Source organism: Sturnus vulgaris, chromosome 20 (assembly GCF_052056855.1).
Source record: "Sturnus vulgaris isolate bStuVul1 chromosome 20, bStuVul1.hap1, whole genome shotgun sequence".
In the NCBI taxonomy this organism is placed as follows: Eukaryota; Metazoa; Chordata; class Aves; order Passeriformes; family Sturnidae; genus Sturnus; species Sturnus vulgaris.
In genome coordinates, this window is record NC_142262.1 from 1216034 (window position 1) to 1236695 (window position 20662).

General features: G+C 62.5%; 1 protein-coding gene across 2 annotated transcripts in view; it reads left to right on the forward strand.

Annotated features, from left to right (window-relative positions):
* The first annotated feature begins 1935 nt into the window (after positions 1-1935).
* SDK2 (sidekick cell adhesion molecule 2) overlaps positions 1936-20662 on the forward strand; it is a 44288-nt gene continuing 25561 nt past the window's right edge. The window contains exons 1-2 of one of the 2 annotated variants that reach the window (XM_088176439.1): positions 1936-2212; positions 19583-19742. In XM_088176439.1, coding sequence (XP_088032565.1) covers positions 2134-2212; positions 19583-19742 — 239 coding nt within the window. In that variant the 5' untranslated portion in view covers positions 1936-2133. The remainder of the gene's footprint in view (positions 2213-19582; positions 19743-20662) is intronic. The other variant, XM_014887449.2, reaches the window with a different exon arrangement.

Consider the following 20662-nt stretch of genomic DNA (forward strand, 5'->3'; position numbering starts at 1 on the left):
CTTCCACACGCTCCCGGAGACAGGTGTGGTGTTACCTGCTGGAACTTGCTCGTGCTGGGAGGGATTTGGGCAGAGGAGAGCTGGCACAGAGTGGGACTGGGAGGGGGGGACGTGCTCTGGTGGGAACTGATGTGACATCCAGACTCAATCAGTCTGGGTGACCGTGGGGAACCAGGTACCTGTGCAAGTGGGTAATAAACTACTCACAGCTCGGCAAGATTAATGGCAATAACCATAAATCAGTGCCGGCACCAGGGTCAGACCTGGATTTATGGCCCTGGAGACAGGAATTCCTGTTCTTCATGGAACAAAGCCCTGATCCTGCAGAGGCCTGGGAGCGTGCTGAGTGTTTTTGTGGTTGCAGCACGTGTGTAGGTGCCTGGGGAACGGGTCTGAACCCCCGATGGGGGCTGAGCTCAGCCCTGGCAGGGCAGCCTCTCCCTTTGCTTGTTCCAGCCAGCAGCGGGAAACACCTCCCTGAGGGGTGAGCCAGGATTGCTGCCTCCCACAGCACATTGATCCCGTCATCTCGGTTGAGAATGCCAGCCACGGAGCTGATTAATGCCGGGGTGGGCAAGAGCTGGGTTATTGTTCAGACTCTCCTCGAGAGGTCGATGGGAAATTTGGCAGTGGCTCTCCAAATACACAACGTGCACACAGGCGTTGTCCCCCCGAGGACTGTGCAGGATTTACACGTGAGTGTTACATTGCAGTGGAAACGCACACCGGGGCCCGGGCATTGTCACACGCGGTTGTGTCAATGCCTGTGGGAGAATGTTCCCTCCGTCCCTGCCCTGGTGTGACCCGGCACTGCCGGGGCTGCCTCCAGGCTAATCTGCTCATGCTTTCGTTTCACCCTGATCCTTGCAGGTCCCTTGGCTCAGAGGTGCCGTGTGTGTGTGCTCAGAAGGCTGATCCAGAATTCCGGATGGATATTTCCTCCTGTGCAGATGGTGCAGGTCCTTGGGTGTTAATGCTTGATAGCAGCCGTGACTGAGCTGCTTTCCCCCACCTAATGCAAGGCACTGTGCTAGCAGAAAGCACAGACATCTTTGAAGGATGGGAGCTCTGGGCTTGAGGAATTGCAGGATCGGGCCTGATGAGGTGGTGTGTTGTCAGACAGGTGCTGCTGGGTCATCCCTGGGGTTAAAGGATTTTTTGGGTTTGTTTTTGAGAGCCCTAAAACGTTTGTTTTGGTAATCCTGAGTCATTGAGTTCTGCCTCGGAGCTACCTGGGGGATGCGCTGTGTCCCCTTGGCAGGGGTCGAGCGCTGATGCTCTGAGCGCTGTCGGAGGGACTGGAGCAGCGAGGGGTGGGTTAGGGTGGGAGCTGCAGACAGGAGCCTCTGTTTCCACAGCGGGGACACCAGGAGCCGAGGCGGGGGGGGGACCCGCCCGCTCCTCACGAACCGGGGGCGGCCGGTGGGGACGCGCCCGCTCCCTCCGCGGCCGCTGGGTAGCGCTCGGGGCCGCGCCGTCTCCCCGCCTCCCCGGCTCGGGCTGCCCCCGGCTCCGCCGCCGCCGCCGCTCACTCCGCCGCCGCACAGCGCAGGAGGAGCAGCAGCGGCCGGAGCTCCGAGAGGGGTCGGCGCGGAGCCGCCAACCCGCCCGCCGCGCACCGCCGGCGGCTCCGAGCGGGACCCCGCGCCGCCGCCCGCAGCTGCCGCACTTTCTCCCGTTCCCCGCTGGGGACGAACCCTCTCACTGTCGCCCGGAGCCGCCTAGGAGGGGATGTCCCTAGGCAAGAGCTGAGCGCTGGGGAGGGGCCGCCCCCCGCCCCCAAACTTTTCGCTCGGCCCCCATGGAGCCCGGGCGGGCAGGAGGGGCCGGGGGCGCGGCGCCCTGCGCTTCCCGTCCCCTTCCCTGACGCGGGGCGCAGCGCTCGGGGAGGGGCTCGGCTGCCGGCTCCGCTCCGGATTTGGTGGTCCCGGCTCCGCACGTCCCCGGGGAAGCTGCCGATGGTGGGGAGCTGCCTGCGGACCGCCCCCAGCCCCACGAGGAGCCCTTCACCCCGGCGCCTTCGCCTCTCCCTGAGCAGCGCTGCTGCGGGGATCCCTGCGCTGGAGCCGCCCGGATTATAAAGTCGGGGAAGTTCTGCTCCCCGCAATCCCCCCAGCTTGTCTCAGCAGAGCCATGGCCCGGCTCCGGAGCTGGGGGCTGCTCTGCTTCGCCGTGCTCGCCCTGCCCGGCCCCCCGGGAGCCGGCGCCCAAGGTAAGAGGATGCGGGGGGCGGCGGGAGATGGACCAGGAGAGATGAGGGGGTCCCCGCGCTGCACCCCTTAACCGAGCCTATTGCTGCCCTGGGCTGGGAGATCGGTGTGCCAGCCGGGGGGTGGGAGCGAGGAGGCTCCGGAGCTCCTACCGGGGGAAGAGCAGCATCCGTGATATTCGCAAAGCCTCCCCGGAGCCAGGACTCAGGGCCCGCCGGTGCTGGGTGCAGCGCGGTGTCCGTGGTGGTTCAGGGGGACGAGCAGCACGGCTCTGCTCTGCCTCCCCCTTCCCCAAAACTGCCCTCAGGCTGGGGATGGGGGGAACGTGTTGCTCTGAGCATGATGTAGAGTCTGTGCTGGGCCACCTTCGGGAGGCTGAGCACCCCCGAGGGGTAAGCGTCACCCATTTCCCCCCCCCCCTCCACGGGTACCCCCGTTGTGTCACAAAACCCGGGGTGCAAGTTTGGGGGAGCAGCTCATACCCTGATGTTGGTCCCGTCGACTTCCAGCCGCTGGTACGAGCTGGTAGGGAGCTGGGGAGCCCCTGTGGGTGCCTGGGGCTCCCACTGCACCCCAACAACCCTTGGGGGCTGCAGGGCTGCCAGGCAGCGTGAGCCCCTCTCTGCTCCTCACCCTTTGAGGGCTCGGGCACAGCACAGGCTGCTTTTAGCTGCTCCGCTACCCCACAGGGATGTAAAAACAGTTTGTGGCCCTTTGGGGTGCAGCTGGGGTTCAGAGGGGCCAGGGGGACCCTGTGGTCCCCTTCCCCTGCTGTGAAGATCCCTGCGGGCCCAGAGAGGAGGCTCCCGGCTGGCAGGGCTGCAGCGTGGCTGCCTCTGTCCCTGCGCTTGGACTGAGCAGATCCAGACTGGAAATGGGGGGGGCACAGCTGAGAGCAGCGCCGGGGGTCCTCACCCACGACATTTCTTGCCCTTGTTTGTGGCAGCAAGTGGAGCCAGAAGTCCCTGTGCGCTCCCGTGCTCCCGCTCCCCCTGAGCCTCCCCCAGCACCGCTATAATTTCTCAGTAATTAAGTTCAGAACATAACATCTAAAGCGGCAGTATATTATCCGGGCAGGCCCTGTGTGGGGAGCTCTGAAGGTCTCTTTGATTGATTCACTCCCTTGCCGAGTTTCTCTTCTCCTGGCTGGCGTCTCCGGCTGGCGGGTCCCCTGTGATCCGTTTGTTCCCTGCCTGCGGGACGGGCTCCTGGGGTGACCCAACCTCCTTCCATTTATCCCTGGAGCTCCGGGGTCTCGCTGTGGGGTGGGAGATGTGGGGCTGCCTGTGTCCCATCGCTCTGGAGGGGTGGGGAAGGGGCTTTGCTCCTCTCTCCTGGCGCAGGAGCCGAGCTTTGCAGCTCTCTGCGGCGAGTGTCACGTCCTCGCGGGCGCTGTGACATTGCTCGGTGCCCGGCCCCGGCGTGGCAGCGGCCACGGGCGAGCCGGCCGTGCTGGAGGGATCATTCCCAAAGCCTGGCACGTGCCGCGGGTGGCACCGGGGACGCGCCAGCAGGGTCACCTCCCTCCCGGCTGCGGTGCCCGTGGGGTGCCGGCGCTCTCTGCTGAGTCCCGCTGGGATGGACAAGGAGCGCGGTGATGGAAGCTGGGGACAGCCCGGCACGGGGATCCTCCAGGCTCCGGTTTGTCCCCACTGCGGTGGGGCAGGCAGAGCTGGCAGTGGAGGGGCAGCAGCGCTTTGTGCCAGGGCTATTGATTCTGGCAGCCAAAGGAAAATGGGATCAATCGGGAAGGGAAAGGAAGGAGGAGGCGACAGCGCGAGACCTCCCCGGCCGGGGCACAGGGGCTGCCCGGCCATGGGGTGAGGCCCTTTCATACCTGTGGTTGGTAAGAAAAAAGGCCCCTTGCTGCCCCGGAGAGAGAGGATGGAAGTTTAATTACAGCCCGTCTGTGCTGTGTAATTATTAATTACCCGTGGCAAAAAATAACTTATTGATTAGGGGCCTCGCGCTAATTACCCGGAGCCCAATGCAGAGCTGGGGGAAGGCTCAGCCGGCAGCGCTGCCCGGGTGGGAGCTGTCGCAGTGCGACCTGGGGGCTGTGCCAGGGCTGGGGGCACCCCACCACCGAAGGCCCCTTTGGCTGATGAACAAGGCAATAAACGGCTCTCCTACAGCTGGGGGGGAAGTCTGGGGGTCCCCAGCCCCCTCCTGCTCACTCTTTGTAGATTTTCTGACACCCACAGATGTGGTTTCCCCACATTCAGTGCTGGGGGCACAGCCCGGGACCCCCCGTGCTGGCACAGCACCTCTAATGGGATTGAGACGGCCACGGCCAGTCCCAGGAGGGATTTGGGCAGCTTAAGGTTCCAGACGGGATTTGGGGCAGGGGCCTGCCATGGGCAGCTTCCACCAAAGAGGCTTATTAGAGATGGCAGCAGGGGACTTCCAGCATCTTCTGTCCCTGTGTGTGGGGCCTGGGCACGTCTGTACTGTGGGGCTGGGCAAGAGGGGGGCAAGGATGAGCCCCTGCCCTTCCTGGGGATGTGATGCTGGTGCCAGGCTCATGCCAGGACTTTGGTGATGAGAGCTGCTGGTTCCTCTGTGCTGGCATCAGAGCAGGAGGGGATGGCCCTGGCTCTCCTGTCCCTGCCAGCGCTGCCACATTCGCTGGTGGCCTCGTGCAAGGCTCCGGCTGAGGAAGGAGAGTGGCTTTTAGGGGAGAGGAAGGGAAGATTAAAATTTGATGCTGCTTGGGAAGCCATTAGTGCCTGGGCACAGCGATGATGAAATTTTGATGACCTGATAACCGTAAGGGAGGGGGTTACGGTCCAGTCCCAGGCAGGCTGTGTCACTGTGCCTGTCACTGCGCTGGTCCCCAAAGGTTTGGGGTGGCAGCTGAGGAGCAGAACAGGCAGGATGAGAGCTGCCAGTGGGATGGGAATGAGAGCTCGTACCCACCTCCAGCTGCCGGCACTGGTGGGCAGGGAGAGCTGGCGGTGGCTGAGCAGCTCCTGCCCCGGTGCCATCCGGGGACCAGGGTGAGTGACAACGTCAAGTGCTGCTCGTCCCTCAGTGGCGGGGACTGGGCTGCGGTGGCATTTCCGCCCAGCAGGAGCTCGAGGAGAGCGGGAAGGAGGGAGCTGGCGGATGCTTGGCTGCTTGAGAACCTGGGGAAACGCTGATAATTAAACCGAGAGGAGGGAGGAGGGAGGCTGGCGGGTGATGTGACGAGGGGTGACCCTGCCTCTGCCACTCCACGAGCCGTGTCCTTGTCCCCAGCCCGTGCCTGTGGCTGGTTCCTGCCTGGGGATGAGCTCCAGCCACACACACGTTACTGCAGGCCCTACACGAGCTGGTTTGGGTTGTGCTGGTTGCAGCAGCAGCACGGGCAGTGCCTGGGGTGAAATGGCCCCGTGGGGCAGCGTGGGTTCTGTTCTGTGGGAGCAGAACCCGCTGGGTGCTGCCCGGGTGGGTGAGCGGAGGGTGCCCTCCCCTCTGAGCCCTCATTACTGCCCCGAGCTCATTAACGAGTGCCTGGCGTGTGGCTGGGTGAGAAACGGCCGGGGAGAAATATGCTGCTGTCAGTGGTGATGTGATTGTGCTAACGAAGGGCGAGCTGAGCCCCCGCCGTGCCCGCGGCCGTGCCAGGGCTGGTGGCTCTGGTGCTCCACCGGTGCCTCATGGCACTGGGCCTTGGACTTGGATCCAGCAGCCCTGGGGAGCTGGGATGGCTCAGGGTGCTGTGAACTGGGGCACTGGAGTGTCCTGGGAGCTTCTTTGCCAGTGCAGTGGAGCTACATGGGGTCAGGATGTGGTGGTGATGCCAGGGACCACCCTCATCCCCACGGCTGCTGCTCTGATCTGGGGTTCCCCCCATCCATGGAGGTGGATCCAGACTCAGGATGGGATCCTATCACTCTGCCCAGGCCAGCGGGCAGGAATGTGCTGGCAACACCTCCATGTGCTGGCATGCTTGGCATCCCTCACACCCCCTTGGCATCCCTCACACCCCCTTGGCATCCCTCACACCCCCCTTGGCATCCCTCACACCCCCCCTGGCATCCCCCACCCCCCCTTGGCATCCCTCACACCCCCTTGGCATCCCTCATCCCCCCTTGGCATCCCTCACACCCCGAGCATGCTGGCGATGCCACTGGCATGGGCAGTGCCCTCAGCACCCTCCGTGGGTTTGGGGACCGAATCTTTGGGGTGCATTTCCCACCCCCACTCCCAGCTTTTTGGGTACACCCTGCACCCCTCTCCCAGTGCTCCCTCACCTTCCAGCCCCTCTCCCAGCCTGACTCCCAGCACCTGCCTGTGCCCCGGGCAGGCAGTCGCCCCCTTGGTGGCCCCTGCCCCACCCTTCCCTCGCCCCCAGCCCCGGGGGTGCAGGAATGCCTGCCTGGAAAGCCATGCCGGGCTCGGGTTGCCTGGGAACTGGGAAACCTGATCCCTGGGAACGGGGGCCGAGGGCAGGGGACATTCCCGGGCTGCAGCTGGTCCCTGGCCCCCTTTGTCTCTCTGCTCTGATGGGGCCCCCAGGAATGGAGATTTGGGGCGTGGGGGCCATCCTTGAGGGACACTGACTGGATGCTCTGGGGTGTCACCTTCCCATGTGGATCAGTGTCACCACCATGGGCTGGGGAAGGGGACCAAGGCCATGTTGGACAGGGCTTGGACGAGCCTGGTCTGTGGAAAGTGTCCCTGCCCATGGCAGGGGTGGGACAAGATGAGTTTTAAGCCCCTTCCAACCCAAACCATTCCATGACTCTCTGAAGGCCCCGGGATCAGCTGCTGCTGCGTGCCAGCAGCTGGGCATCCCGGCTGGCCACAGGGATGGCACGGTGGCCATTCCAGGAATGCTGGGGTCCCCTGTGCTGGGTCTCTCCCTCCCTGCCAGCCGTCACTGTCCCCACACCCACCCTGACACGTGGCAGCTCCCTGAGCACGCCAGGAGCTTCCCTGCAGCCTGGGCAGTGTGGGGAAACTGAGGCACGGGCCAGGGGGGGTGGTGGGGACAGTGGGAAGGGGACAATGGGGCTGGCTGGTGGCGCAGGGAAGGGGACCCAGGCACACGTGAGCTGCTCCTTTGGCTCCCATCCCTCTCTCCCTGCCGAAGCCCCGGCTGTGGGGAAGCCTTGATGAGTTTGACCATTAGCAGAAGAAGCCTCTGAGCTAATTTTAGCCCTGGTAACTAATTGCTTTCTGCACTGCTGGGTGAGCCCACAACCTGCGAGTCCTCGGCTGTAACCTTGAGCCCTCCTGGCTCCGTGCACGGCGGCACCGAGGTCCTGCCAGGGCAGGGAGCGGGATGGGGATTTGTCTGTGGGATCGCTGCGCCCTGGAGGGGTTTCTCTGGAATATTGAGGAAAGGCTGGAATGTCAGGCAGGGTCCTGCTGCCCGTAGCTTGGAGCAGTGTCTCTTGTGCTTTGTGGGGAGCAGGGACATTCCACAATGTAATGTGGGAGGACTCCGGCTCTCAAAGGTGGTCGTGAGGTGTGGACCCCCCCTTGTGGGTCTCCTTCAGCTCGATGAAGGGAAATGCTGGGTTTGGACTCCCTTAACTGGGAATTACTGGATCCAGAGAGCATTTCCCCAGGGCAAGAGTGAGGCTGGGGACACACACACGTGCTCTCTGTTCCTGGCTGCAGGGACAGCGTTCTTCCCGGGATGGCCGGAGGGACCTGTCCCTCTGTCCCCTACCCTCCAGCACATCCCAGCTCATTGACTGGGATCTGGGGCACGGGCTGGGCAGTGCTGGGGGTTTATGGGGATTTTTCTGTTCTTTCCATGAGCCCGTGTCCCCCTGCAGGGAGCAATCGAGCGCTGGGTGCTTCCCCCATGGGTCTCTGCAGTGTGGGATGCTCGGTGCTTCCCCTCCTCCTCCTCCTCCTTGCCTGGGCTTATCAGGGGTCAAGCTCAGAGCTCGGAAGGAGGTGATAGTGAGACAGAAATTAAGAATTAAGAATCAAACAGGGTCCGGCATGGATCTGGCATCCCCAGCTCCTGCAGTCCATGGAGGGCTGGCTGGGGATGGAGCAGGATGCGGCCAGCGTGGGGCCGGGATGGATGGATGGATGGATGGATGGATGGATGGATGGATGGATGGATGGAGGGGGCTGGGACCGGCGGATACAATAGCTCTGGTTTCAGCACCCCGCCTCCTGCATGCCTGAAAAACAGCTGATGGCCGTGACGGGGGATGAAATGGGATTAGCTGCTGCTTCCAAAGGGAGCGCGTCCTGCCGAGCCGGACAATGCGCCCGCTGTGCCACAGCCCTGCCCACAGGGGCTCGGCGCTGTCCCCTGCCCTGGCTGTCGCCGAGGGGACCTGCCACCCTCCCGGAGGTGTTGGAGACCCCGGGATGGCCTGGGAGCTTCTCGGTGCCACTTCCAGCACTAAGCAGCTCCCAGGTGAAGTGTTGGGGTGAGAGGAGCTCGGAGCTGTCCCACCCCACTGAATGCCCCCAGTGAAAGGGAGAAGCGAACCTCGTGGCACGAAGGGGCTTGGCAGGGTGGGCACCTCTGCCCTGGCCCCCCCGATCGGTGCCGGGACCCGCGGGGTGTCCCGGGGCAGGAGCGGCCCCAGCTGCGGTGCTGCCGTGCTCGGTGGAGTGAGCTGATGTTTATTTTGATAATGAGTTCTCAATGCATTCGTAAACTAATAAAATCAACTCATTAGGGTGGGATGTTTCTGCCGCCCTCGGGAGAGCCCTCCCCGCCGGCTGAGCACCTGGGAGCGCTCGGCACCCGGTCCCGGCGGGGAGGGAGAGGATGGGTGCCTTCATCACCTCCTTGTCTTCTCTCTCCTCGCTGCCAGGGCTGGCACAGGGGCTGTGCAGGGCGGTGGAAGCAAAACGCGTGCGGGGAGCAGGGCACGGAGCTGCCGGAGCCCTTCCCCCGGGGCTCCGGGGGAGTCTCGCTCGCTTGGCTTCTCCCCATAAGCTTCACGTCAGGCTGGAATCGCTGGCGCGGCGTTGGCTGGAAAAGCCCCTCTGGCTGGGAGAGCCACAAGTGTGTGAATAAATGCGATGACCAGAGTTTGCTGCGCTGCCCTGGAAATTCAGGGCTGTCTAAAGGGGAATGCCAGGCTGCCTGTTCCTCCCCCATCCGCGAACGGGGCTGTCTGGGGAGGAAAAGCTTTGGAAAAAAAGCTTTTCCAAGGAAAACTCATGCTCGCTGTCATGCTACAGCTATTTCTGTTTCAAGTGAGCAATGCAATGACTAATTAATACTTAGGAAAAAGGATGTCTGGGCAACACCCCAGTCAATGGGCGAGTGCCCGGTGCCCGCTGGCTCGGGGCCGTGCCGCGGGGAGGGGGACTCCGGCCACCAGCGCCTTCATCCCGCCTGGCACGGGCAGGGTGGGAGCTGGCAGAGCATTTTCCATCCCGCGGGGCTGGCCGCCCGATTGCGTCAGTGCCCTGGGAAGGGCTGAGCGGGGTTTTTCTTGTGGTTTCTCTCTTGTGTTTTTCTTTCCCCGCCGTTTTCTCGGTTGGGAAACGCCGCCTCGTTGGGATTCTCGGGGCCAGCCTGGGAAGCGGCTGGTGTGTGTTTGTCTGTCCGTCTGCTGAGCATCCTGCGGGGCCGGGGGAGGTGGCACACGGGTGCCCCGGGCAGGAAGGACATCTCAGGTGCTCCCACAGGGCGGGCCTGTGGTGGCTTTGCTTCCCCACCCCTTTATGGCCGCTGTGACCCCAGGAGTTTCCACAGTGGTGTCCTTCCAGGAATTCCTCGAGGATGCACTCGGCGCGTTCCATGGAGCCAAACCCAGCCCTGAGCTGAGCTGCGCTGCCCCGGGCTTGAGTGTCACTCGGTGGGGTGGGTGACAAGGGACAGGCTCCGGGCTCTGGGGACTTCCACCTCACTTGGCAGCAGCGTGTGGAGACAGTCCCTGCCAAATCCGTGTGGGGAAACGCCAGGCTCGGCTGGGGAGGGCTGGGAAAGGCTGAAGTACAGGACGGGGGATGCCCTTTGACCCCCACTCCTGCCCGGAGAGCATCCGGCTGCTGGGGGGGTCTGGAGGTGATCGATCCTTCCCTTCCTCAGTGTTTTGGAGCCTCTCCCGGGAGAATCAGCCGCAGGATCCGGCCCCTCTAATAGCGTTGAGTCACTCTCCGGGTGTCCGTGACTCACAGCAGTGACCCAGATACGGCGGAGCTGCGTAATCGCGGGCACAGGAGGGTTTCTGCCGTCGGAAGGAGTTTGCTGCGGATGGAGTTTTGTCCAGAGCCTGGAGCTCCTTAAACATCCCCAGGGCTGTGTCCTGCGGGGGGACAGGCTGGGCAGGACAATATCTGTCCGTGCCACCCGCAGCAGGGCGGCCCTGGGGATGTCACCTGGGCTGTCCCTTGTTCCCCCAGGATCATCCCTTTCCTGCAGGTCCCTTCCAGCTCCTGGCAGCTCCACGCGGTCGAGTTTGGAGTTCCGTGCCCTGGGGGCAGGATTGGGATCAGACTGCGGGGTCCGTGTGCTCAGAGCCGGCTCCGGGGGTCCGTGGGGGCTGCTCGGAGCACAAAGCTCTTCTTGTCTGTCCCCCGGGCTCGGGGCTGGGCACGCACAAGCGGCCGTGTGTGTGTGTGACTGTTTGGGGTTTCCCGGCAGGGAAATGTTGGTTTTTCCAGCGGCAGGGATGGGCAGGCACACAGCCCTGCTCTGTTCCCAGCCGTGGGGCTGAATAAATCCCTGTTTCCCGGCCAGGGCTGATGTTTGTCCGCTGGCTCGGGGAGCATTTCAAACCTTACCTTACCCGCGCTGTCAGCGGGGTGCACCTGGCTGTGTCCCCAGTGCCACAGGGATGGGGACTGAGGCCTGTCCTGGGCTGGGGTCCATGAGGGGATAACGCTGGCACAGCCCTGGCTCTGCTGCAGCGGGCACAGGAGGGTCTGTCACAAGATTTGGGACCCCTGATGGCTGGGGACATGGGCTGGGAGCTGCTGAGGGGTTGGGGAAGGGATTGGAGGGGAAGGTGGCTTCATTCCCAGCACCCCTGCTGGGAGAAGGGAGGTGCTGAGCCTTCTTCCAACACTCCTCATGCTGGGGGAGCCAGGCTGCCCCCTCCCCACGTCCCCCATCCCTGGAGGGGCTCACCCGGGCATGGTGAGGCTGCCCATGGCCCGCTGAGCCCGCCGAGAGCCCCGGCTGTGGAAGAGGAGCTTGTTATGGAGCCATCCTGCTTTTAATTAACAAATTAAAATCCTAGTTAACAATCCAGCCCCAGGGCTGTTGGAGGCTGGGAGAAGCTGGAGCGTTTGTTATGGAAACAGCAGTTAATTAACAAATAAATAAATAAGTATGGGCCTGGAGACAGATGTGGAAGGAGGAAGGGGAGATGGCAGCAGGGTGGGGGTGTCCCACCGGCCTGGCCTGGCGGGATGGAGTGAGGGAGGAGGACATGGATCCATCCATCCATCCCTCCCTCCCTCCCTCCGTTTGTCCTGGGGGCTGCCATGGTCTGGGTGGGCATTGCCAGCTCCGTTCAGAGCAGGGGGGTCATGCTGGCAGTGCCAGCCAGGACAGATCTGGCCACGTTCCGTGCCAGGGTCACCTTGGCTGGGCTTGAGGCTCCCAATCTCTGCCTGGGCTTTTCCTGAGTGCCTCCGGCTCCAGGAATCACCCTCCCAGGGCCTCTACCCCCACCCTGGCACCAGGAAGCACCAGCACAGATCTCCAGCAGAGATGGATGAGGGGTGACACCGGCAAAAGTGCTGTGCAGCCTGCAGGTGACACCAATGCCGTGCTGGGGACAGCAGGAGGAGGGGACAGCGCTCGGGGGGCAGCGCTCGGGGGCTGCTCCTGCATCCCTGTGCAGGGACTGTCCCCACCGGTGTCACCTTTGCTCTGGGATAGGGCTGTGTGGAGTTCTGGCTGCTGCCAGGGAGGGGGTGCTGAGGCCGTGGCCCCCCTGGCCGTGCCCTGCAGTGGTCAGCTTGGATTAGGCACAGGGATGTCACCCAGAGCCCCGAGCGGTGTCTGCTGCCAGCGGGGATTATCGCCATGGGTGGCTGCTGGTGCTGAGGGGGCCCTGCGGGGGTTTGGGGTCACTGTGCTGCTCCCTGAGGCGCTGTGGGGTCACCTGGAAGTCTCAGTGGCACACACAGGGGTGGCTGTGGGGTGTGACACAGTGGCACACACAGGGGTGGCTGTGGGGTGGCTGTGACACAGTGCCTGTGTGAGGACGTGGGTGGCTGAGGGGGTCACCGTGGGGACATGACCCCTCTGCCAGCCCACTCCGGGGCCCTGCAGGGTTTTTGTGGGGTGATGAGGGGGCAGAGCCCACGCCCCTCCTGCAGCTTCACCTTTCCAAAGGCTTAAGGGGAGGAAATCAGTTTAAGCTCCAGCTCTGCAAATCCTGCGGTGTCACACGAGCAGGAGCCGAGCTCTGCTGAGCAGCTCCTCCAGGTTGGCATCTCCCTCAGCCTCCCCCTTAATCCTGTTACCACACCTCTGCAATCGGCTTAGGGCATGTAGGGAACCCCAAATCCCCGCTGAGGGAGGCACAGGGAGTGGGCCAGCAGTGCCAGAGCTCTGGGCTCTGCCAGGCCCAGACAGGTCTGTCCTTTGCCAGCCCTCCGGGGGTCACGGGCACACGTCCTTGCACCCTTTATGGGAGGTGTCCCCACATCCCCAGAGCTCCCCATGACCCTAAACCCCCTTTTTCCCATGTCAGGGAGTTGCTAAAGCAGCTGCACAATTATCAGGGGGTTGGATGGGGATGAGCTGCCCTTCTCCAGCCGTGTCCCTCCAGCTGTGACCTGAGCCCAGGGGACAGCGTGCCCACGGCCAGCAGCCCCCTCGTGCCACCTGTGCCCCTTGCCCAGGGCAGAGCAGCAGCTCCCAGAGCTGTGAGCAGCCTGGCAGCCTCGGAGCAAGGCTGGGTGTGTTCCAGCAGCAGGGTCAGCACGGGGCACACGGCTGGAGGGCACTGGGTGCCAGCCCTTGGAGCCTCCCAGCTCTTCCCTCGCCACGGGCAGGACGGGCACAGCAGCTGGCACGGCTCCAGGCTCTGCTGCTGGAGGGATGTGGCCGCTGTGAGATGCTCCTGCACCCCTGAGCATCCCCGAGGCAGTGATTCCCTGCTCCACAGGGTGGTTTTATCCCTGTGATCACAGTGGGATTGGAGCCAGGGGAAGGGCAGGTGGCTCTGCCTCGGCTGAAAACTCCCTCAGCTCCTTTTTGGGGGCTCCCGCTGCACCCCCCAGAGTCTCCTGGGCCGTGGTGCTGTGAGAGAGCCCCAGGCTGAGCCCCCCGTGCCCGTCTCAGCCCACCAGGGGGGCGGGGCCGCCTCTGCCAAGAAGGAAAATCATGTCCAGCACTGTTTTCTGCACGGCAAAGGAGAGGGCTGGAATTAGCAGCCCCAGAAGCTGCAGGGCACCATGTCCAGGTCCCCTCTGTCCCTGCTGTCTGTGGGGTGGGGAGAAGGAAAACCTGGTGGGACAGGGATGGGGACAGGAGGGATGGGGACTGAATGATGTTCTCCAATATTCTGCGGACACTGGAGCACCGTCTGCAGGAATTGACCCCCCAAAATCTGCGCCGTGGCCCCGCTGCCTTCCCACACCCCCAGCTCCGGCAGGAACACTTCCCACCACGGCTCTCACCGCCTCGGAGCACCGAACCCTTCCTAAATAATTCAGGAAGGCGAGTGCGGTCCGCGGGGGCTGCGGATAAACGTGGTAAATGGCTGAGAAATGGAGCGTGTCCTTCGGGAGCCACCTCCGCGCAGGGTGGCCGAGCCCCTCTCCTCCCTCCTGGCCCAGGTGGCGACTCCGGGCCCGCACAGGTACAGGCTCAGGGGAGGAGGGGATGGAGAGGAGCTGCCAAGGCCACTGGAGCATTGGGAATTGCATTTCACGGCTGGGCAGGCTGGGATACCAACCCGGCCCCGTGAGCCGGGCTCTTGGAGAGGAGATAAGATTTGATTAAGAAGGCTGCTATTAATTTATGGCAAGTACACTCACGGCAGTGGAGAGGTTGCTTTTAATTAATAGCCAGAAGGAGAGTTTTAAAGCTCTTGGTCTCAGTGGGGGGAGAACAGAGGGAGGGGAAAGCAGGGAAGGAAGGGAACAAAGTAAGTTGGGAGGATTAATGGTCACATCTGCAATTATAAGTCTTTTTCTTAGTGAAAAGGGCAAAAAAAACCCCACATCAAAAGGCACGCCGTGGCTGGGGGTGTGCGGGGCAGCCGGGCCGCTCCCTGGGGATGAGATGGGTGGGGCTGTGGCACTGCTCCATGTGGCGAGCGGGGCTACCCCGTGGCACCAAGCCAGCCTGGGGGCACAGCAAGGGACAGCAAGGGACACCAAGGGACAGCTGCGTGTCCCTGGGGCTGCACCAGGGCCAGCTCTGCTGGGATCAGGACCGAGGGCCAATTCTGGGATGGATTTTATGGAAGAAATGATTTATTGTGAGGGTGGGAAGGCCCTGGCCCAGGGTGCCCAGAGGAGCTGTGGCTGCCCTTGGATCCCTGGAAGTGTCCCAGGCCAGGCCGGACAGGGATTGGAGCAGCCTGGGACAGTGGGAGGTGTCCCTGCCATGGCAGGGATGGCACTGGATGGATTTTAAGGACTTGCCCAAGCCAACCCACTCTGGAATTCAGTGATTTTGGCTGTGGTGGGGATGGGATGATGAGGATGGAGCCGTCCTGCCCCGCTGCCACCCCATGGGATCCCGGGTGTGGCTCAGGCTGCTCTGCACCTGCCCAGGTGTTGGGAGGAGGGCAAGCAGGGCTCAGCCGAGGTTCCCAAACCACACTGGCTCATTCTTGGCTTCATCCTCGACACCCCCAGGCTGAGCCTTGTCCCCTTGGTCCCCGCCTGGCAGCGCCGTCGCGCTCTGCAGCTCCCCAGGTGCCGGCAGCGCTCGGCATTTCAATTCTGTGTTTGCTTTTTATTAAGGGGATGGAGCCGTGGCTCAGGAATACTAATGGCTCTGACAGCAGCAGGGAGAGCCACTAATCCCCCTGCACCTGCCCCCCGCCACCGGGGACACCGGCAGGGGACACCGGGAGCACCGGGGGCCGTGCCCGGGCGTGGTGGTGGCTCTGTGTCCTTAGGGACATGTGGGCCATCGAATTAACCTGGTGGCTTTAGCAGCACCCACTGAAAAATTGCTGCTCCCCAACCTCACCTGGCATCCAACAAGCCAGGAATGGGACTTAGCCAAGGGCTGGCTGCTTGGGCAGGGATTCATTTGTCCCCAGGGCCACCGTGTCCCCATCACTCCTTGGTGATGGATCCCCTGGGCCACCTCTCCTTGCACCCACTGAGGCTGTGACCCCACTGGGGTGCTCGGGAACATGCTGGTCCCCCATGGGTGCTGTTTCTGGGGGCTGTGGGTGATGTTCCCCCCTCCCCAGCTCCCCCAGATGTGGCACGGCTGCGGCGGCGCCGGGGAACCGCGCGGCGAATATGTTCCACAAATGAATAATAAAAACAAAGGAAAATTACCCTCTTATTGAAACTCGTTTTATGAATAAAACAATTATTCTGGTAATTGAAAAAATGTGTCGTTAAATTAAATGCAGTGGTTCCTATTAAAATTTTAGTGGATTTCTTCTTCTCCTCTGTTTCTTTTTCCTTGCCTCCCTCCCTCCTGCCTCCGCTGGCGGCTAAAGGCTGGTAATTATAGCGGAGGGTTTCGCTTTCTCTTTATTGTTTTTTAATCTCTTCGTGCTGCGGAGCCAGCGAGAGTCTGATGCCGAGGAGATTTAGCTCCATCTCCCCGTGCTGGGGAGGGGGGCCGGGGTGGGAGCTGCTCGGTGGCACTGCCAGGTGGCCGTGCCACTGCTCCTGGAGGGCTGGCATCTTCTTTACTGGGCTGGCATCCTCCTTTTTGGGTGGTGATGCCCTGGGAAGGATGGGGGGAGCTCCGAGGGGAGCAGGGACGTGGCTCTGTCCCCTCTCTGTGGTCCAGGTGGGGTGTGGGCAGTGCAGTGGGCACTTCCCAGGGTGGCACCGGCCACATCCTGGTGGCACCAAAGAAGGGTTGTTGGGAAAAGGAGGAAGAGGATGGAGTTGTTTTCCCTGAGGCAGGTGCTGGTCCCTGGTGCTGGTTGGGCTCTGTTGGGTACCTGGAGCCTGCAGGTGAAGCTGGGCTGGGGTCAGGACATCCCCCAGGTCCCGGTTGGGATTCCTGGTGCATCCTGCTGAACCATGGCAATGAGCAGGAATGGGCTGGTCACCTTCCAGTGCCAGGCAGGGGATGGATGTCACTCCTGCTGAACACAAGCACAGATGGGGACTGCGATGTCCCCTGGATGGTGGCACCAGGCAGGAGGGGACCCGGGTGTCCCACGAGCCCCTGGTGCTCCGGGGGTGCCCAGAGGACACCAGTGGACTTGGATCTCCTGCCTCCATCCCCAGCTTGCCTCTGGGGGGGGAAGGGAAGAGGAGGGAGCTGCACCCTCCATCCCCCCCACCCCCCTGCCAGCAGCTGCCGTGCCCTTGGCAGCCATTCCGGGATTCCTCCAGGCTTAAAACTCCCCTTCCCTTCCCATCAAGAGGGATTTGAAGCTGGGGAGAGGGGAGCTTAGTTCCCATTAGGGCCGGGAATTAGGATCCATTACGGCTCTTTGGGGAGCCCTGCCCTACATCTGCACCCTAATGCCCCTGATGTAACTAAAGTGCAGGGGCCAAGATTGTGATCCCATTAGGCAGGATTAGTGCTGTGCCAGGGCCTGGCATTAGATTGTCATTGGCAGGGGAGGGAGAGAGCCGGGACTGTCCCTGTCCCTGTTCCCCTTCCCTGTTCCCTTGGAATCCCACCCAGCACCAGCAGCTCAGCTCTGGGGTCAGCAGTGAGGGCAGGATGGGGACACGGGGGTTTGGTGGCACCTTTCTGTGTGGAGGGCACCCTGCTGGCATGGCCTGGCATGGGGTGGGGTGGCAGGGGGTGGCACAGGGTCTCCGCAGTGTCCCGAGCCGCCGGCAGATGTGCAGATGTTCCCGGAGACGCCCCTCGCTGCCGCCTGTGTTTGGAAAGTGATGAATTTCTGCACCAACTAATTAGCCTCTAATTAGCAAGCGGAGTGTAAACAGTCACGACAGATGGGGGAGAGGCAGAATGAGCAGTAATGACCCTTCGTTTGGGGGGGACGTGGCTGTCACCCACCGGGAACCCCCCCAGGCCCATCCGTGCTGGCTGTGCGGTGACACGGTGACAGCTCCATGGACGTGGGTTTGGTGGTGCCAGGGCCTGTCAGGGATGGTGGCAGAGTGCAGCTGTCCCCGGGGAGCAGAGGAGAGGGAAACTGAGGCCGGGGGGCTGCAGAAGTGGCTGGGGACGAGGGGGACAGCGCTGCTCAGCACTGGGGGCCCCCCACTCTTCTCCCCTCCAAGAGCTGCTGTGGGCATCCCCTGGGAACACCGGGAACACCCGGTCTTGTCCCTGGGGCCTCTCTGGAGACCTCGGAACTAACGAGCCACATTCCCCTCCCTGACCCCTCCTGTCCTCCAGCCACCCCTGCCCCGGCTTGGGCTCCTTGGAGGGACACGGGGCTCCCAGGAGGATGAGGAGGATTCCACTCGAGCTCAGTGCCACCTTCAGCTCTCCCAGGGGACCCCCAGGACCCCATCCCCGCTGTCCCCTGCTGTGTTTGGGGTGGGTTTAGCCTTTCTGGGAGGGGCTGGGCGCGGGGCAGCCGCTGTGACCTTCGGGGGAGGATCCCCACAGAACGATCCGTGTGGAATTCGGAGCCGCCTCTCCTGCTCTGCGCCGTTTTTCACCCCTTAATGCAGAACAGATGGCTCGGGCGCTTCAAAGCGTGATGAGCCTTAGCTGCTTAAAATCAAATTAGGATGGATGCAAGCGGCGGGCGGGCTCGGGGGAAGGTGCACCAGCAGCACCCTGCTCCCAAACACTTCCTAAATCCTTCTCAAACGCTTCTCAAGCACCTCCAGGACACCTCCCAGGTGTCCCCCAGGCTCTGGGTGCTGGCTGGGTGCACTGGGCATGCCAGGTCTCAGTCCCGCTGTGCCATCGGAGCGCTCGGCTGGACCCTGGCAGGGATCAGCGTTCCCCGGGGATCAGCCCCAGGGTTGTGCCGTGCTTGGATCCCCCCTGCAGCTGCATCGTGCCCGGTGGATCCCGGTCTGGTGTGTGGATCCAGAGCTGCCATCTGGCTGTGCCACGTCCCCATCTGGGCACTGCCCTAATCCCAAAGTCTCCAGGGTGGCGTGGGCGAAGCCCCGGCCTTGCAGGTCAAGCTCTGCCGTGGTGGGGACACGTGTGGGGACACTGCCATGCACAGGTGACCCAGATCCTGCACTGGGGTGTTCCCGTGAGCCCCGTGGCTCCTGTGTCCCCACTCCCGGGGCACCCTGAGGGCTGCAGGGTTCCTGTGAGCTCCCCAGGCCGGGGAACAGCATGGCCATGGGTTGGGCTGTGCCAAACCCCGCAGCCAGGGCACTGAACTGCCAGTGGGCATCATCTGCCCCTGTGCCACCCAGGACATGCTGGGCTGCCATGCCCTGATGCCCCAATGTCCAGATCCATCCTGGATCTGAGGTGGGAACACCAGGATGAGGGACGGCTGCCCCTTCCAGCCACTGCTGCTGAAGGTCAGAGAGGAAAATTAAATTAACGAGCCATAGGCTGCTCCCTCCCTTCCTAATGACTGGCCTGGCATCCAGCACCACCGTGCCCTCCCCTTTGCCAGGCAGGGTGGTGTAAATCCACTGGGCATTTCCATGTGGGTGTGCAGGAGCCAGAACCGAGGAGAGGGACCCCCAGTGCAGCTCTGGGGGTGTCTCTGAGCTCCCACAAACTCCTGTCACACCCCCAGAGTGGTGAGCACTGCCTCAGTGCCACTCACCGCACGAGGATCCACGGCAGGAATTCAGCTCGAGCAGACAAGAAAGCAAAGCCCTACCCCAAAGTAAAAAAACCCAGAATTGTGATTGAACGTGCACTTGAAAGCTGCTGGGGAATATGAATGTGCCTTTGAAGTAAAAGGGCTTCCATTTGTTAAGCAGAAAATGGAGCTGTGTGGTTCGATTTATAGTTTTACTTAGCAAATAAGACAGGAGAGGAGTAAGTGGTTCTGCCTCGCTCTGCTCGCAGCCCCTCCGCCCCTTCACCCCCCGAGTTAAAAGCTCGGAGATGCTACAAAGGGAGCGGGGAATAAAGCAAAGAAGCAGCTTAGATAAACCTGCAGCGGGCTGATCCCTTGTGGATGGGCTGCTGGAATGGTTCAGGGAGGGACAAGGGACAGGGAAGGGGGCTGGGTGGCCTGGCTGGGGCAGAGGGGGTGGCTGCGGGGTGATGGTGATGATAACAGAACGCTTTGGGTTGGAAGGGACCTTAAAGAGAATATTTTCCATGCCCTGCCAAGGGCAGGGGCAGCAGTGCTGAGGGGGGCTGGCAGGATGTGGGGCCCTGATCCCTCTCCCTCCTCTCCCTCTCTCCACAGACGATGTCTCCCCGTACTTCAAGACGGAGCCGGTGCGGAGCCAGGTGCACCTGGAGGGGAACAGGCTGGTGCTCACCTGCATGGCAGAGGGCAGCTGGCCCCTCGAGTTCAAGTGGCTGCACAACAGCCAGGAGCTCACCAAGTTCTCCCTGGAATACAGGTGAGTCTGGAAAGGGCGGTCAGCCCAGGGAGGTTTGGAGTCCCCATCCCTGGGGGTGACCAAAGGGACAAAGTGGGGATTGGCACAGCTTGGCATCGATGACCTTGGAGGTGTTCTCCAGCCTCTGTGGCTCTGGGATTCTGAGCCTTCCCGAGGCAAATCCCACCTGTCATGCTGGTCCCTGGCAGGTGCCAGTGCCAGGGCTGCCATCCTGGGAGGCAGCACAGAGGCAGCTCTTGGCAGCCCGGGAGCTGCCGGCTCTGTTTGCAGAGCAAACGGGGAGTTTAAGCAGGTCAACACCGGGGAGGAGGTGTTTGCACAAGCGGATTAACACCTCAACACCGGGCTGCGGATCACAGCCCACCGTGGCTCCCTGGGAACAGCCAGACCGGGAAGGGCCAAGGCAGGCTTGGTGTCGGAGTGCCCAGATCCAGCCCCGTGTGCCAACTGGCCCTGGCACAGAGCGGCTCCGGCCCCTTGGAGATGGCCTTTAAATCAAAGCGGGCACCTCTCCTGTCTCCTGTGAGTGTATGTGTCGTCCTCTCTGTTTTAATCAATAATTCAGGTCGAGACAAGCCGTTCCCCCTTCCCAGGCATCGAATCCAAAGGCTTCGTGTTGCTGTAGCAACGCGGGGCTGCTCCGGGATGCCGGGAACGCAGGGAGAGTGGCTGGGTGACGTCGTGTGCCTGCTGGGATCCTGGCGCCCGGGCCCTCCTTAGGGACCCTGGGGACTGTCCCCTCCTAAACCGTGGTGGCTGCAGCTCTGCAATGCCCTGAGTGCCGGCCTGGGGTCCCTGTGGGACACCCTTGTCCCTTTTTGTGGTGTGGAAATTCACAGACCTGTTGAGCCCCTCAGTTCCCACAGCTCACTCCTGCCAGGAATGCAGCTCTTTCCCAGGCTGGAGAAAGGAGTCAGGAT